This window comes from Lontra canadensis, unplaced genomic scaffold, assembly GCF_010015895.1.
Source record: "Lontra canadensis isolate GAN:19392208 unplaced genomic scaffold, GSC_riverotter_1.0 scaffold25, whole genome shotgun sequence".
Classification (NCBI taxonomy): domain Eukaryota; kingdom Metazoa; phylum Chordata; class Mammalia; order Carnivora; family Mustelidae; genus Lontra; species Lontra canadensis.
This window is the reverse complement of record NW_022631019.1, coordinates 15,241,485-15,257,323: the sequence shown is the minus strand read 5'-3', so window position 1 is coordinate 15,257,323 and position 15,839 is coordinate 15,241,485. Positions and strand designations below refer to the sequence as shown.

Here is a 15,839-nt window from a genome sequence, read left to right as displayed (position 1 = left end):
GCCAGGGACCCTGGAATGTAGAGGTCTCCCTCCCTCCCTGTACCCGCCCTGCCCAGGGGACAGCCAGGGACGGAGCCTCCTGAAATAACCAGATCTGGTTAGGGAGGCTAATTTTAAAAGCCACTCTGGCTGCCCCATAGGCCCTTCTGGGAAGCCATGAATGTCCCTGTGTTGCCCCTGGGAAGCAGGGTGAGGGGCGAGCAGCAGGGGCCAGGGCTGGACTCCTCGCCCTGACTGTTAGGGCGGGAGACCCCCAGCTGCCTCTCAGGGCCTTCCCATCCAGGACCCAGAGTCCCAAGGCCAATGTTGGGGCTTAGGGGCCCAGCCTCTACCCCGATCCACTCAGGGAGAACCCTGAAATCTTTGGATCTCTGTCTCTCTCTGCCACTGACACTTGAGGTCCCTCTTTGCAGGAGTGGCTCTGTCCCCCTCTCTCTGGGCCCATCACGAAGGCGGTCAGACAACATTCCTGACAGACCATAGGCTGGAGCGTACACACCAGGTTGGACTGGGTGCCCACCTGGGAACCAGGGTCCTGTTGGGGAGGACAGTGGTCCTGGAGGCGGACAGGGGCTATAACGGGGCAGGCAGAGGCCATGTCGAGGCATGACATGGGCCATCTGGACAGGCCAGGTGCCAATAGAAGGAATGAGCTCCAGGGGTAAGGTTGCCAGATTTAGCAAGTAGAAACACAGAGCCCAGTTAAACTTGAATTTCAGATAAACAAGAAATAATTTTTAGTTTAAGTATACCTCATGCAATATTTGGGACATACTTATACTAAAAAATCATTCCTTGTTTATTTGAAATTCAAGTTTAACTGGTCATCCTATATTTTATCTGGCAGCCCTAACCTTGGGAGGTTCCAGGAGTGAGCCGAGAGGTTTCTCGGGAATGGCAGGTTTTATAGCCTGTGGGAGTCCCAGGCTTGGTGGGGGGATAGCACAACCATGCTCTGTCTCATGGCGGGGGCACACCTCCTGCCCACAGGGAGATTTCAGTTTTCTGGTCGTAGGGACCGTTCTTGGGAGCCTGGGGGCAAGGGGCCGTGACCCTGACACCAGCACCACACAGGGAACCACAGGGATAGAAGGGAGGGTCTGTGTATGTTCCCCGCTGAGCCGCAGGGTCTAACCCAGGGCCTGGCACATAGTAGGGGCTTCATAACTATTTGCTGAATGAGTGAAGGATCTTCCCCACCTCCGTGGGGATGGGCACGCTTGGCCAGCAGGGGGCTCCAGCAGCCTACCGTGCAAGCTCCGTGGAGCTCACTGGTGTGTGCAGAGGCCCCATCCTGGGGGCTCCCCAAAGGGAGCTGCAGGAAAGGAGTGAAGGGAGAGGGGCTGGAGAGAGGAGGCCAGTTTTTCCCTATGGCTCCCCCGCCCCAGACTCCGCTCTCAACCGGAGTTCAGCCTGGGCAAGAGGGCGGTAGGAGGTGGGGACTAGGGCAGGAGAACCTCCGGCTGACAGCATTGGGGGTTGGGTGGGACAAAAGTGGAGGGGCAGACCACAGAGGTGTTCTCAGGGTTCCTTCGCGGGGGCACTCAGACAGCTGGATGAATTCCTGGGACCCAGGTAGTTGGGGACCCTCATTTCTGGAGAGCTGAAATCGGCCTTTTCCTGTAGGCTATTAATCTTAGGGGACTCCCTGGAGGGAATGACTATGCCCTCTCACACCTCCCCAAGAAACAGAGGTCCTTAAATAGCCTTTTAATCCCTCATTCATTCATTCATTCCTGACTCACCCACTGTCGCCATTTGCTGAGATGACCTCGCTTGGGGACTTGGGCTAAAGGACCATAGCAAATTGTCTGTGCTTAAAAGGAGTGCACCTGTTCTAATGCCTGCACTGTACCTGGCTCCCTGTGCAGTCCTGGGCAAGAGACCGAGGACCTCGGCTTTGCCATCCCTGCCATAGGGTTGGGGCTCCCAGCCCCCCGCTGGAGTAGCTAAAGATGGAAGATGGTGCCAGTCCACAAAGAGGGCTGCGGTGGCGGGGGCACCTCCTGATCAGTGTTGTTACCCTCAGTGTCCTTCTCATGAGGTCCCTGCGTGCCAGTCAGGGAGCTGCCCCTGGCCCCGAGGCCCTGGCTTCATGGCCAGTGTCACGCTTAGGTTTCATCATCTCAGCCCTCGTCCCTCCTTCTCAGGGAATGTCATCTCTTTCAAGGTGCCTCTGGCCTCCAGATGCAGCAATGGATCCTTCAGGGAAAAGCAAGAAGTAGGGACAGAGGTTGGAGCTGCCATCGGAAGGCAGGGCTTGGGCCTGGCCCCCTCTAACCTGCAGTGTGGGCTGGAGCTTGTCTCTTCCTGCCCCGGATCTCGGTTTCCCCAGTTGTACAACGAGGGGTTGGGGCTGGACATCCTCCATGCCCTGGAAGGGGCCTTTCTGTGTGTCATCCTGTTAGTAACGGTTTAGCTCCGAGCCTATAATCACATCTGCCCTGGGAAGAACTAACACAGCGTTTCTTTAAATTGGGCTCTAATTGCGGCTTTTAGTGGAGTCAGATGCTCCCCATCCCCCAGCTGGTCTGAATCAGGGAGGTTGTCCCGACCTGCCCTGCCAGGCCCAGGAATCCCCTGGGATTGTTCTAGCTGTCATGGCGCTGGTGACAGGTCAGGCACTGGGGTCTCCCAAGAGTCTACTGTGTGTCAGGCCCCAAGCCAGGCACTCTCCATCCGGAGGACTCTGGGTCATCTCACTACATCCGTGGGAGGCAGGGGCCACTGAACCACTTTTCAGAGAGGAAACTGAGGCACGGAGAAGTGTAGTCACTTACCCAAGGCTACTCATCTAGGAAGAGGCACAGGCCGGATTTGAACCCAGATCTGTTTGATTCCAGGGTGTTGCGCTCAGCCTGAAGCTGAGGCGCCACGCCCCATCCCCAGCTCGGTCAAACCCCCCTCCTGGGGGGCTCTGCGGGAGCAGCAAGCGTCGCCCAAGCCCCCCGTCACAGCTTTTTCTGTCCATATGTGACCACAGCCATTCCGCTCCTTCCCCACTGGTTGCGCCTGGAGAACAGGGTGTTGGTGGACGTGGCCAGAGGCAGCTCTGTGGGGCTCGGGTGGAGCAGGGGCCTGTGGTTTCCCTGTTTGTTCTGGAGATCCCAGCCGCTTCCCTGAGGAGACAGCTAGTGGTTCCCAGGCCACAGCCCCTCGGGTGGAGCCAGACCACGGCTGGCCAGCCTGGGAGCCCTGCCCGCCAGCCCCACTGGGCTCTGCCAGGCCCTGGCGCTGGGTGGTCTGGGCGGGGGCCAGGGGGGCTCGATCCGGGCTGTGGGACAGGAGCCGGGACTGAGGCCAGGCTCGAGGCTGCCCTGCCAGGGACCTGGAGGGGTCCTGAAGGCTGGGGATGGCTGGACGAGGGATAGAGGCAGGCGTGGGGTCAACACTGCCTTGTGGGGAGCCCAGGAGGGAAGGCCCCAGACCCTGGTTCCATCTGAGGGCCTCAAGAGAAACATTCTCCCCTCCAGGATTGTCTCTATTGGGTGGTTTCAACCCAACCATTGAGTTAGTTGAGACAGGAGCCTAACTCAGAAGCGGTGGAAAAGTCAGGGTGGCAGGCAGAAGACCTAGGTCCTGGCTCTGTGCTCCTCTGGACCTCAGTGTCTCCATCTGTACAATGGGAAGGGAACAGGAATCCATGCTTGTCAAGGGCTCATCTGCCCGGGTAGGTAGTCGCTGTGGGGTGGGTAGCCCAGGCTGGAAGTTTCTCAGTTGTTCCCAGATTCATTTCCAGAAGCTTCCGACAACACCTCCTCCCTGCCCAACACACACTTTGGACGAAACCCAGAGGTGAACACCTGCTGGAGTGGAAACAGCTCCTGAGGGTTTTGGAGTCTGACAGACCCCAGTTCAAATCCTGGCCACTGGCTGGCTGTGATCTTGAATGCTCCATATTCTCTCTGTGCCCTGCAGCTTTAAATGCCATCCCAGCCCCCCTTCTGTCTCCAGTGGAGTTCCTCCACTGAACCCCAGACTCTTCCTTCCCAACTACCTATGGGCACGTCCGCCCCCACGTCCAATGGACATCTCTAAGCTAACATGATCCAAACCACATCTGTATTTTCTCTCCAGATCTGTTCCCCATATCCATAAATGGCACTCCACCCAGGTGCTCAGGCCAAAAATTCAGGGGGCATCCCTGGTTCTGCTATTTCCTCTGCTCCCCACAGTGAGCCCATCAGCAAGCCCCGCTGGCTTCGACTCCCAAACATGCCTGGGATCCAGCTGCTTCCCGCCACCACTACACTGGGCTGGTCCAAGCCACCAGCACCTCTACCCCCAGCGACAAAAAGGCCTCCAGAGTGCCCTCCAGCATCGACTCTTGGCATCCCTGGGCCCTCCTCTGCACGCCTGCCAGAGCGATCTCTCCAAAGCATCAGTCAGACCACGTCTCCCTCGGTGTCTAACCCATTTTATTGCGTGACCTTCACCTTGATGTCTCATTCTCTCTGGGCCATGTTCCTCTCTGGCCTCCAGCCCTGAGCTTTGTCTGGGGGACAGTGGCAAGAGGCCTGTGTCCCAGGAGATCCCTCAGGCATGGCAGACAAAGGGCCCACCAAGAGCCAAAACTGGCCATGAGAGTGGATGTCAGGACAGTAGCGTCCTTGGAGCACAGCCTCTCTACTGCCATTGTTCCCCAACCAGGTATGACCTGAGTGGGCAGGAAGCTAATTCCAGGGCCCTCAGCCAGCATGTGCAAGCCCGGGCTGACCCTGGAGACCCTGGAGCCACCCACCGTGGCCTGGGCGGGAGGAGGCAGGGGCTCTGCGGGAGGCCTTTGGGCACGACGCGGACACAAACCGCATAGGACAGGACCTCTGCCAGGGACGTCCCACCCAGCCACCTTTGCATTACATTCCTGACCCCTCCTTGCTGCTCCTTACCCCACCGAAAGGAGCTATAAGGATGATTAAAGCCCACTCTGGAGCCACAGTGCTTGGCCTCACGCCCTCCTTCATCCCCTGTTGGTGGTGCGGCTTTGCATAAGTCACCAGTTTCTCTCTGCTTCTGTGTCTTCATCTGGAAACGGGGGACAGACACAGTCCCACCCTCTGGGAGTAGTGGAAAGGATAAGTGGGTTCAGGGCCTGTGAGGTACTGGGAACAGTGACTGGCACTCTGGGGGACACCATAGGAATGTTGGCAAGTGTGCCCACCACTCGGCTTCCAGCGATCCTCGGCCTGTGTTCCAATGGGTAGAAGGGACAGGTGGCCCTGGCTGGTGGTGGACCCCAACCCGGCCTGCCCCCGACTTGGCTGATGGGGCCCATGTCTACCCCATCCTGAGGCCGGCGCCCACAGCAGAGGAGTCAGAAGAGGGCCTGGAACCACGACGGGGCAGCAGCACCAGGAAGCCCCAGGAAGCCACCCAGACACTCCAGAAACTTGGGAGCCCAAATCCCCTTCTGAGAACTTAATCCCCCCAGCCCCCCCACCCCCACCCCCAGATCGGCTGGTGCTAGATCTTGCTGGGAGGTCTTGGGTTAGCCACCAGGGCTAATTATAAACTCCACTGGTGTAGGGCTCTTACTACCCCCATCTGACGGCTTCTGTGGCTGGTGGGGCCTGGGTTGTTTGCCTTGGAGAGATTAGCACCCAGATGCCAGGGAGGGGACATGGGCTGGGAGCCAGGCAGACCTAGGTACAACTTGCAGCTGTCCCTTTCAAGCCATGGGCCCTGAGCTGGTCACTGTGCTCTGACAGTCCTCTCCCTTCTCATCTGCAAAATGGGGATGATAGTGCCTGCCTCACAGGATGGTGGGGGCAGTATATCTGACAAGATGGCAACTTCATGGCCAAGTCCTGGGTGCTTAGATGGGTGTGTGGCATGTTCTGGGTATGATTCTCTCTCCTTCCCTCCATCTCAGAGCAAACAATTTGCTGATGACCTATTCATTCGTGTGCCGGTCTAGCTTCCTCCTTGACAAACTGGAGTGGGACTCTCAGGCCCATATTTGGGGTTTCCCATCCCCATCTCCCGAGCCCCAGTTGCTTCTGCCTGGTCTGCTCTAGCACTTTCCTTGGACAGCCAAGATGATCTTTCAAAAGTGAGGCTCACTCTCCAGCTCCCCAGGTGCTCGGTCCACCTGCAGCTCCTTGGAATGGCATCTGAGAACTTCCTGCCGATCTGTCCCCATGGGGTCCTCCAAAGTCCCCTCAGTACCCTCACGTCCTGCCTCAGGACCCCTTGGCCTGTCAAGCCTCAGCTGACTGGTTGCTTTCTCTGCCTCTGGGCCTGCCCCACTGTACCTGTACTGGTCAGTGCCCCCTCCCTGCCCCACAGCTTCCAGCTTCCTCGCACTGGGATGGCAATCTGTGTCTTGAGACAGGAGCTTTCCGAGGACGGAGAGCCTCGCCTACTCCCAGAGTAAAGCAGGGGCCATGAGCTCGGTCTCCACTGGGACCAGAGGGGTAGCACTGTCTTAAGGGGTTTAGTGTAAGAGTACCAAGAGTTCTGGGGACTGTGGCAAATGGGAGAGCCGAACCCTGGACGGGCAGCCATCTCTTGGCTCCAATCAGCCATTACCTTGCAGAAAGGTGGAGCAGTACCAGCCAGATCTTCCTTTTTTTTTTTCCAAAAAAAAGCCAGAGAGACTTCATGTCCCAGCCTCTTGTGCAGCTAGTTGGGGTCACATGACTAGTTCTCGCCAATGGATGAGAGTGGAAGCTATGTGTGTTACTTCCAGGAAGAAGTGGTTAAAAAGGGTCCCTACCCGCCTCGATCCCTCCATCGATGTGCTGCTCACAGGACTTCAGTAGTTCTGGTAAGAAAAAGCATCCAGGACTCGGAGGAGGGCAGAGCCACAAGATGGAAAGAGCCTGGGTCCCTGTCACCTAACTGGATGTACCATCACATGTTTGAGATAGAAATAAACTCTTCACTGTGTTACATTGCGGATTTATCTTTAACAGGATAAGGGTTATGTGGATGAATAGAGGTGGATTTGTCAGCCCCTCTCTGTTCTTTCTTCCTGAGAAAGCATCTGAGGGCCTTGCAAACCCGTGCTGAAGGAGGAGGACGCTCACTCTTAGCTTCCGATGGGCGCTGGTGGGCGGGGCTGGGACCACTGCCTCTGGCCCCTGACATGGATTAGTTATAGTAAAGGTGACAAGTGACCTGGAGGCCTTCTTGCTGTGGATTTCAGGGCCCAGAGGCATTCTTCTTGGATTTTCACAGCAACCCAGGACTGGGCTATGTCCCATTTTATTGTTAAGAAAACGGAGACAGGGTGCCTGGGTGGCTCAGTGGGTTAAGCCTCTGCCTTCAGCTCAGGTCATGATCTCAGGGTCCTGGGATCGAGTCCCGCATCGGGCTCTCTTCTAGGCAGGGAGCCTGCTTCCTCCTCCCTCTCTCTCTCTGCCTGCCTCTCTGCCTACTTGTGATCTCTCTCTGTCAAATAAATAAAATCTTAGAAAAAAAAAAAGAAAAGAAAAGAAAAGAAAAGAAAACGGAGACACAGAGATACAGAGCCATTTGCCCAAAGTCACACAGGTATGGAGTGGTGAAGCCCCAGGTCGGCAGACAGCCCCTTCCTCCCAGCCCAACGCCACCCGCACTCCTGGGCCCGGAGTCCAGTCCTCTCCCAAAGAAACAAGCTTGTTTCTCTCTCTTCCTCACTGACCACAAAGACTCAGTTCTGTCCTCAGAAATATTTGGAAAGTTTTATTTAAATGTTTTGTGTTCCCTTTTAACCAACACCAAAAAGAGAAAAAAGATTTTTTTTTTTTTTTTTTTTTTTTTTTCTTTCCAAACAGGAATGTCCCTTCAGAGAGGAGTGGGCATGTGTGTTAAGAGCTGAGAAATGTCTCCCGGCTGCTCTTCCCGGCCCAGGAAGCCCTGGGGTTGGATGGCCAGTCCCAGCTCACCTCCTGGGAGCCCCTGGCAGCCCCAGGATGAGTGAGCAAACCCCCATCCTGGGGAGAAGAACCGGGTCTCCCCGGCAGGGAGGGACATGAGCACAATGGGACCTGGTGGTTCCAAGAGGGGAGGGGAGTGGGAAGGTCAGATCCGGAATGTTCCATGGAAGCTCCAGGACCTCCAGGTCTGGAGAAGTGTGTTTGCTAGAAAAATAAGATGCTTTGAGAATTTCTGCAGTCAGCCTTCTCTGCCTGCCCAGAGAAACCTACTCTGTTGGCCCAAGGGGCAGCAGGGAGGGAGTAGAGGCCGGAGGCCGGGAACTGGTCTGGCTCCAGTGGAGGATTCCAGAGGGAATCGAGGCTGGGCAGCAGATTTTGGTTTCTTGGGTCCTCTTTCTGGCAGCTGTCGAGTCTGTGAAGGCCCCCCTACCTGGCCCTTGAGGAGCAGGCTCCCAGACGGTGGGCCATGCTGAGAGGGGGAGGCTGGCCATCTGTCATAGGCTGGTGGGTACCTGGGCCCTAGGCCCTCAGAATAGGATGCCCAAGGGGAGCAGGGCCAGCAGGAGGAGGAGGGGCCCTGGAGAAGGGCCACCTGCTGAGCTGGCCGAGGCACAGTGGTCCTGGTTGGCTCCGATGCAGGCCGCGTAAGCCATCACATGGGGAATGTAGTTCTGCTCGTGGACGCCATGCAGGAGGTGCGCCATGGGACCCTTGGCAAAGACCGCGACGTCCTCCCCACCATGGGTCTCATAGCGCAGGGGCACGGCGGACTGTGCCTGGTAGTTGCTGTGAGCTGTGGGCCAGAAGAAACACTTGCTGAGAGCCTGCTGGGGGGCTGGGCTCTGCTGTGGCTTCTCCCTGCCCTTCCAGGCTGGCTCGAATGCTCTCCTTCTATAGAGGAGGACACAGAGGCTTGGTGCAGGGACGTCACTTTGTGCAAGGGCTGCGGGATTTGGGGCCGAGTTTATTCTGACACAGAAGCCTCCCCTCGACCCCCAGAAGAGAAAAATCCACCTCCTCTGGGCTGTTTAGTGAACCCAGGAGAGCCTCTCACTGGGCTTGCCGAGAGAGGCACAGTGAGACCCCCGAGGAGCACTGGGGCCACCGTGAGCAAATGAATATTCAACCATACGGACTAGAGGGGCACACGGAGAAGGCTCAGCACCGGGGAATTACAGCCACAGTGGAAATGGCGGTGTAACAGCAAAAGGCGCAGGGAACCACGTTAAGCCCTTCAGAAAACCCTGGGAGGCAGAACTCTTTCATGGAATTAAGGGAAGCTGGGAAAGGCAAAACTGCACTACCAAGGTCACAGAGCTGCTCCACGGCGGATGGGGAGTTGACCTGAGATTGTTCTGATCCAAGTCCTGGCTATTTGGAGCCTCCCCTGACCTTGGCCACGAGCCTACAGTATACCCCGGCCCATCCCCACAGGGTGCCCTGCTCTGGATTTGGGCAATCTCACCGTAGTCCACCATGGAGACGTTCTCGCGCTCGCCACCTACCACCTTGTAGCCAGGCCCATTGCCGTATAGGATGGAGGTGAAGGGCTTCTTGTCCGTGTCACTCACCATGGGGGCCAGACCTGCGCAGGAAGGCATTGACCCAGGGATCTTGGAGCACCAAGACTACAGCTTGGCGATCCCTAGATCCCCTGTGAAGAACCTTGAACCACTCCATGAAGCCACTTTCCCAACCTGATTGATTTCCCACCAACTACCCCCACACCGTATTCACGGTGCCCACACTCCTCCCGATGGCAGTCCATGCATCCATCCTCTCTCATTCTTCTATCCACCCATCACCCAGGTAGCCATGCAGCCCCCCACCTGAGCACTCACTTTACTCTGTCCCCTCATCCTGTAACGGCACCCATCCCCCAACTCTACCTTCTCTTCCTTACTCCATTCTCGCAGAGTCCCACCTGTGCCAGACCCAGAGCTTGCTGCCTCTCCCTCCCTACTCCCACTCCCCGATGGGCAGACCGCGGGAGTGCCCAGTGCCCACCCCAAGCAAGGCCCACTTACCAAAGATAGAATTGCCACGGGGGGTGTACCCCCCAAAGGTGAAGACGTGGGAATGGTCTGCAGTGACGATGGTCAGCGTGTCTTCCACGGAGGTCATGGTGCCTGCCTTCCCGATTGCCCGGTCCATCTCCACTGCCTCGTGCAGTGCCAGCTTGGCCTTGCCCTCATGATGCCCGTGGTCAATCCTGCCCCCTTGAGACACCAAGGCAAAGGCCTAGGGTGAGGGGGGAGAGCTGCACCCCCAGGTCCTGTCACATGACCGCCAGAGGAACCATTCTTTGATGGGGAATGGCCACGTGCCAAGTACCATGTCGGACACATCATGCCGCCGTGCAACCTATACAGCGGCTCGGTGGGGACAGGTTGTGGACCAAGGGTCCATGCATGGAGAGAGCGAAGCCAGGATTTAGAGCAGATCCACGTGTCTGAAAAGCTGGTGCTCTGTCCAGCACCCCTCACTGCCCTCAGAACAGCTTCTCCAACTCCTTGAAGGAGTCAGAGACCTCTGACAGGTGGAAATGGAACAAGTGTGCCTAAGGGCCTACTGAGTGCCAGGCATAACAAGCTGGTATCTCGTTTCCCCTTCATAACAATCCTAGGCAGAAATGGGTACAAAATCAGCCCCATTTACAGATGGGGCAACTGAGGCCTTAGGTGCAGAAGTGATATGCCCAAGGTGGGATGACTGGAATTTGAACTTGGGTGTGACTCTCATTCTCCATACCTGGGCAGTGCCCACGGCAGGCCTTTCATAAAGGCCTCTAAAGTCTGTGCCACCTCTCTTCTAGGTGGGTGCAAGAGGCCTGGCTTTGTGCCTGGCTTCAAAGTCATGGCCAAGGGTTGCATGAACTGAGGCGACTCCTTCTTGTCTCTAAGAGGAGGACACTGCCCGAGTGGACACTCCCACTTCTGAGGGTCCTGAGCCCGGGCGTCCTCCCTTCCCATTGGCCTGAGCCTCACCACAGTGGCCTGGCAGGCTGGCAGGGTGGGTCCTTCCTTTGTTGTGGTTCTGGGAGCAGTCACAAAGAGGACTGCTCCCAGGGGAGCCCGTGTTCACCACCACTGGTTCCTGGCTGGGTCCTTGGCGTCAGAGGCCTGTTCAGGCCAGGCTGAGACCGCCATGCTTGAGTGGGAACCCCGGGGTTTGGCAAGAAAGCCACCAAGCCAGGCGGCCGGCCGCTGGCTTCTGGAAGGCAGAGGGGCCTGAGTGTGTATATGTGTGGTGAGTGTGTATGTGCAAATGTGTGTGTGTGTGTGTTGTGTGTGTGCACAGGGAGAGTTCAGTGAGGCAACATCTGGAACCATGGGAGACAATGGCTGTTAGAACTCTGAAGATTCTGGAAACTTTATCACTTCCTCACACTTCCTATTGTTATTGACTTGGCTATTGTGTAATCATAATAATGGTAATAATAGAAACACCGAAGATTTATTTTCTGCTGGGCTCCGTTCCAAATACTTTATGTCTCTGAACGCAATGGATGTTAATAATCTCTCTAAGACCATTTTGACCTCATTTTACAGAAATGTACAGGCAGAGGTCATACAGCACCAGCAAAGAACCAAAGCCTGACTCTAGGGCCTCCCTGCATGCTGGGAAACCCCATAAACATTGGCATACAACACTGCCAACTCCTAAAGGGACCGACTCTCCCAGTCTGGGGGATCTGGGACATCCCAGGGTCATGAATCTGACCTTGGCCTCACAAGGGCATAGTAACAGCAGATGCCTGCCATCCAGCTGAGAGCTCCCTCAGACTGATAGGTATCTGACGTGAAGGACCCTGGACCTGTCTTTTGGGAGGAGGGAAGCTCAGGGAGGGACCCCCAAAAGGAAGGCTTCCACCTCCTCTTCTGGGAAGCCTTCCTGGACTACTTGGCCTGACAGGTGCCTCGTGCCTAAAGCAGAACAGCTTGTTGGGCTGGGAGTTTCAACACCATGCATAACCCGTCTTCCCCAAAAGGAATTTAGCCTTCTCCCCAAAAGTGGATGGTTGTCTTTGAAGAGCTGGAGCACCCCATCCCCAGACCCGAAGGCCATATACCCAGAAGCTCCCAGGGAAGTGGCCCTGCAGCCTGGGGCCCTACCTTCGACCAGCAAGAAGAAGCCTTTGGGGTTCTTGTTCAGAATCTTGATGGCTATCTCCACCATCTCTGAGAGTGACGGGTCAGTCACATTGTTCCTGTTCAGCTCATACTGCAAGTCCCCCGGCTCAAAGAGACCTAAAGAAGATGTGGACGGTGAGGTTTTCCTGTGACCCTGCAAGAAGGACCCTCCCCCGCAAGGAGCCTGGGCTGTCCCAGGGAACACAGGTTCCCCACACACAACTTGGGGTTAGAGCAAGCCAGGAAGAAGCTGCCCACAGGTGGGTCCAAGCTGTGCCCAGCACTGTGGGAGCACAGACGGCCTCGTTTCCCCTTCCCAGCCACACTATGGCGAGGGGATCACCACATGCATTTTTCAGAGGAGACTGGTAAGGGGATCGCTATGTCCATTTTACAGAGAAGACTGAGGCACAGGTGTTCAGTAGCTTGGTATCTTCAGCTGCTAAGTGGGCGATCCAGGACTTAAAATCCATCAGTGCAGTCCCAGGTCTGAAGGGCTCCAGGACAAGGCACCACAACCCCCCGGGCAGAAGACCATGGATTCAACGGGGCAGCTTGGGTGTGTACTTACATGTCACGAATAGGTCAGGCTTGAAAGCCATAGTGCCTGGTTCAGGGAAGTACCAGAAGCTTTGGCTCACTGTCCCTTCTGTTCCCCGAGCTTAGTTTTCTCACTTACGAAATATGACTGATCCATCCCTTGCCCAAGTCACAAGAGTCCACATGTACCAGGTTGGTGCTTCCTGCCCTCAATGTTCCTTCCAGAACACCCTGCTCCTTCCATGAGTTATGTGTATAGCCAGACAAGAGGTGCAATGGATAGAATGCTGTGTGCCATGTGCCCTTCTAGGAGCTTTGGAAGCACAGAGGCACCAGCCTCCAAGATGGCGCCCAATAATCCCTGCCTTCTGAATTTACACCCTAGTGTGTCCCCTCCTACACTAAGACTATCCTATGTACCCAACAGAACACCACAGGAATGATGCTATGTGACTTCCATGCCATGACATAAAATATTATGGCTTTAGCTCTGAAACAAGCCACCATGTTGTAAGGACACCCCACCAACTCTACAGAGATCTCCATGTGGCGAGGAGCTGAGGCTTCCTGACAATAGCACCCACTTGCTAGCCATGGGAGGAAGCCATTTTGGAATCCCCGGCCCCAGTCAAGCCTTTGGATGACTGCAACCTCATGGGAGACCCAGCTAAGCCGCCGAAATTCCTGACCCCAAGAAACTGTGTGTAGTCATAAATGTTTACTTTTGTTATGTTTTTTTACTTATTTTTCATTTATTTTATTTTTTGGTTTACTCTTCTTTTAAACTGTTTGGAGATAATTTGTTTGGAGATAACAAGTAACTTACACAAGGCATTGGCTCTTTTGTGCTCATAACAAACCTGAGGTCATCTGCCCCATCTTACAGAACAGTCATCATCCCTACTTTACAGAAGAGAAAACTGAGGCGCAGAGAGGAGAAATCACTTGCCCAAGGTTGCACAGCTTATAGGTGGTACAGTGGGATCTGAACCCAGCACTCAGGCTCTAAGGTCCATGAGGGGACCTGTTGTGCTATATGGGAACTTACACAGCTCTCCACAGCCTGTGTGTGGCATAGGGTGTTTGTCGTGTGACCCAGGCAAGCAGTGTTTTGTGTGTGTGTGTGTGTGTGTGTGTGTGTGTGTGTGTGTGTGTGTCTGGGGGATCCTCCAAGGTGCCCAGCTTTGAACCCATAACCTCCAATGACACACCCAGGACCTAGGGGCTGTGCCCCTTGGGAAAGATTTGCAGATTTTGCCACCACTCGCTGGGCACAACAGCCAGGTGGGACAGGGGACCCAGGTGTTGGCATGGCGGGTCTCAGGGTCTCATTCCACCAAGCCAGGGCCCCTCCCATGCTCCCCACTCCCTGGAGGAGGACCTCCAGTCAAACCAGCAGATACAGCCTTGTGGGCTTCTGCCCAGGCCACACAGCAGGGCTGGCTCCAGGTCTCCTGCCCCAGCCAGGGGTCAGATTTACCTGGGCTGTGATGCTACTGGGCTGAGGGGCACATCCCAGTCTCCTCCCCAACCTGAGCTTCTGCTTCCCTTTGTGCTCAATGGAACCACTCACTCTGCACAGGCAGCAGATTTCAGGCCCAATTCTATGAACCAGAACCCCTTCCACACCTCTCCCAGGTCCTAGAGCCTGAGAGCAAAGGTCCCTAAGTAGGGGGAAGGCTAGGGCCTTGGCCCCCCCAAGTGCTGGACTCACAGCCCCAGGGCACCCAGCTGGGTGTCCTCCATCCCACCTCTCCCCTTTCCCCCAACGTTCCCCCACTTACCCAAGAGATAGTCCACAGTGTAGGGGTCAAGGCTCAGGAGTTCAGTGCGGTTCCAGACGTAGTGAGAGTGCTAGGAGGAATGGCCTTTGTCAGCCACATGGGGGTTGGGGGGTTGGGAGGACTGACCCCAGCTGGTCTCGGGGTCTAGGGAATATATTTGTTTCCTTCAGCCCTTTACTAATCCCTCCTTAAGGCTCTATCATCTGCCTTCAAGAAATGACAAACAAGCAATTCTAATACAGAGGAATGAGAATGGAGAGACCAGGGGCCACTGTGAGCCCAGAGGCAGCAACAGGGAGGGCTTCCTAGTGGAGATGATGTCCTCATGGGGCCCTGGAGGACAAGAAGCCAGTGACCCCCTGGGGTCAGGAAGGAGAGTTTCAAACAGCAGGGATGGATCATGGAGGCAAGAAGAGGAAGATACGGGTCACCAGGGGCCTGGAGTGTCCATCAAGAGCTGAGCACTGGGTGTATGATGGAAGTTATGGACAGCCAGGGAGGAAGAGAAGCCCTAGCTCTGCACCAGTGACCCCACTGGAGAGGGTGAGGAAGTGTGGCTGCCCTAGGACAGAGGCCACAGAAGAAGCTGGCTGACTTATCTGGAGAGGGCACCACTCAGCGGCTGGGCTGGGGGCCACGGTACAGCCGGGAATCGGCTGTGCATCCTCAGGACAGCCCCTTGCCTTCTCTGGGCAATGACATCAGGATCTGTGGTTCTGGAGCCTCAGGGGCTGTTATGAGAAGGAGGGCGAGAAGGCTGAGGAAGTGCCCAGCTTCACTGAGCTGGTTTCCCTGTGTTACCTCATTCGGTCACCCACATCGGCCCTATGAGGAAAGTAGTTATTCCCATTTTGCAGACAAGGATACTGAGATCCAGATGGCAGAGCCACTCGGTGGTAAAGGGGAGTCTGACTCTAGAAGGGTCCAATCTCTCCCTCTTAGAGTCTACACTGAGCTCCAGGGTTAAGCACCTGCCCAGGCTAGAAGGGTTAAACTCTGGTCCCATGTTCCATGTAGAGAAACTGAGGCTGGGAGGAGCCATGTCTCTCTGGCTTGGGCCAGGAAGGGGCTCTGGCCTGGCTGGGGCTGACTCAGACAAATGGGAAGGGTTCAAAGTGGCTCAGTCCCGCCCTCATTCATCCTGTGGGGGCCATCCTCAGGCCCCTGCCCCCACCTTGCTTTTGGGCCAGCCCCATCCCACAAGCCCCCCCACCACCCCCAGGGGCCAGTCCTGGAACCCTCAGAAACCCAACCCCAGAGTGACATCAAAGTGGCTCCCAGGCTGCTCCCCACTGTCTTCAGTCCTGACCACAGTCATTTCCAGACCCCAGCTGCCCCAGGCCCAGCGGCTGCCACAGCCACTCCAGGGAGCCAGCACTCAGGCCCTGCCGGGGCTCCAGCCTTTCTTCCCCAGCACGTGCCCTCACCGCCAGGGCCAAAGCCAAGTCACGATGGAGGGCTTCCACCTCCCCTCATGGCTCGCGCACTCCCCTAACCCTCCACCCCCTCCCTCCTGCTCA

General features: G+C 56.2%; 1 protein-coding gene and 1 long non-coding RNA gene across 3 annotated transcripts in view; both read right to left on the bottom strand.

Annotated features, from left to right (window-relative positions):
* Positions 1–914: 914 nt before the first annotated feature.
* On the bottom strand, positions 915–7,226 carry LOC116871157. Its single transcript, XR_004383340.1, has 3 exons — positions 7,123–7,226; positions 2,901–2,904; positions 915–927 (listed from the first exon to the last, which is right to left on the bottom strand). It is a non-coding gene; the product is annotated as an uncharacterized LOC116871157 (long non-coding RNA).
* Positions 7,227–7,905: 679 nt separating this feature from the next.
* ALPL (alkaline phosphatase, biomineralization associated) overlaps positions 7,906–15,839 on the bottom strand; it is a 55,872-nt gene continuing 47,938 nt past the window's right edge. For both annotated transcript variants that reach the window (XM_032863671.1, XM_032863672.1), the window contains exons 8-12: positions 14,320–14,389; positions 11,978–12,112; positions 9,890–10,081; positions 9,328–9,447; positions 7,906–8,655 (exon numbers count right to left, since the gene is read on the bottom strand). In XM_032863671.1, coding sequence (XP_032719562.1) covers positions 8,390–8,655; positions 9,328–9,447; positions 9,890–10,081; positions 11,978–12,112; positions 14,320–14,389 — 783 coding nt within the window. In that variant the 3' untranslated portion in view covers positions 7,906–8,389. The remainder of the gene's footprint in view (positions 8,656–9,327; positions 9,448–9,889; positions 10,082–11,977; positions 12,113–14,319; positions 14,390–15,839) is intronic.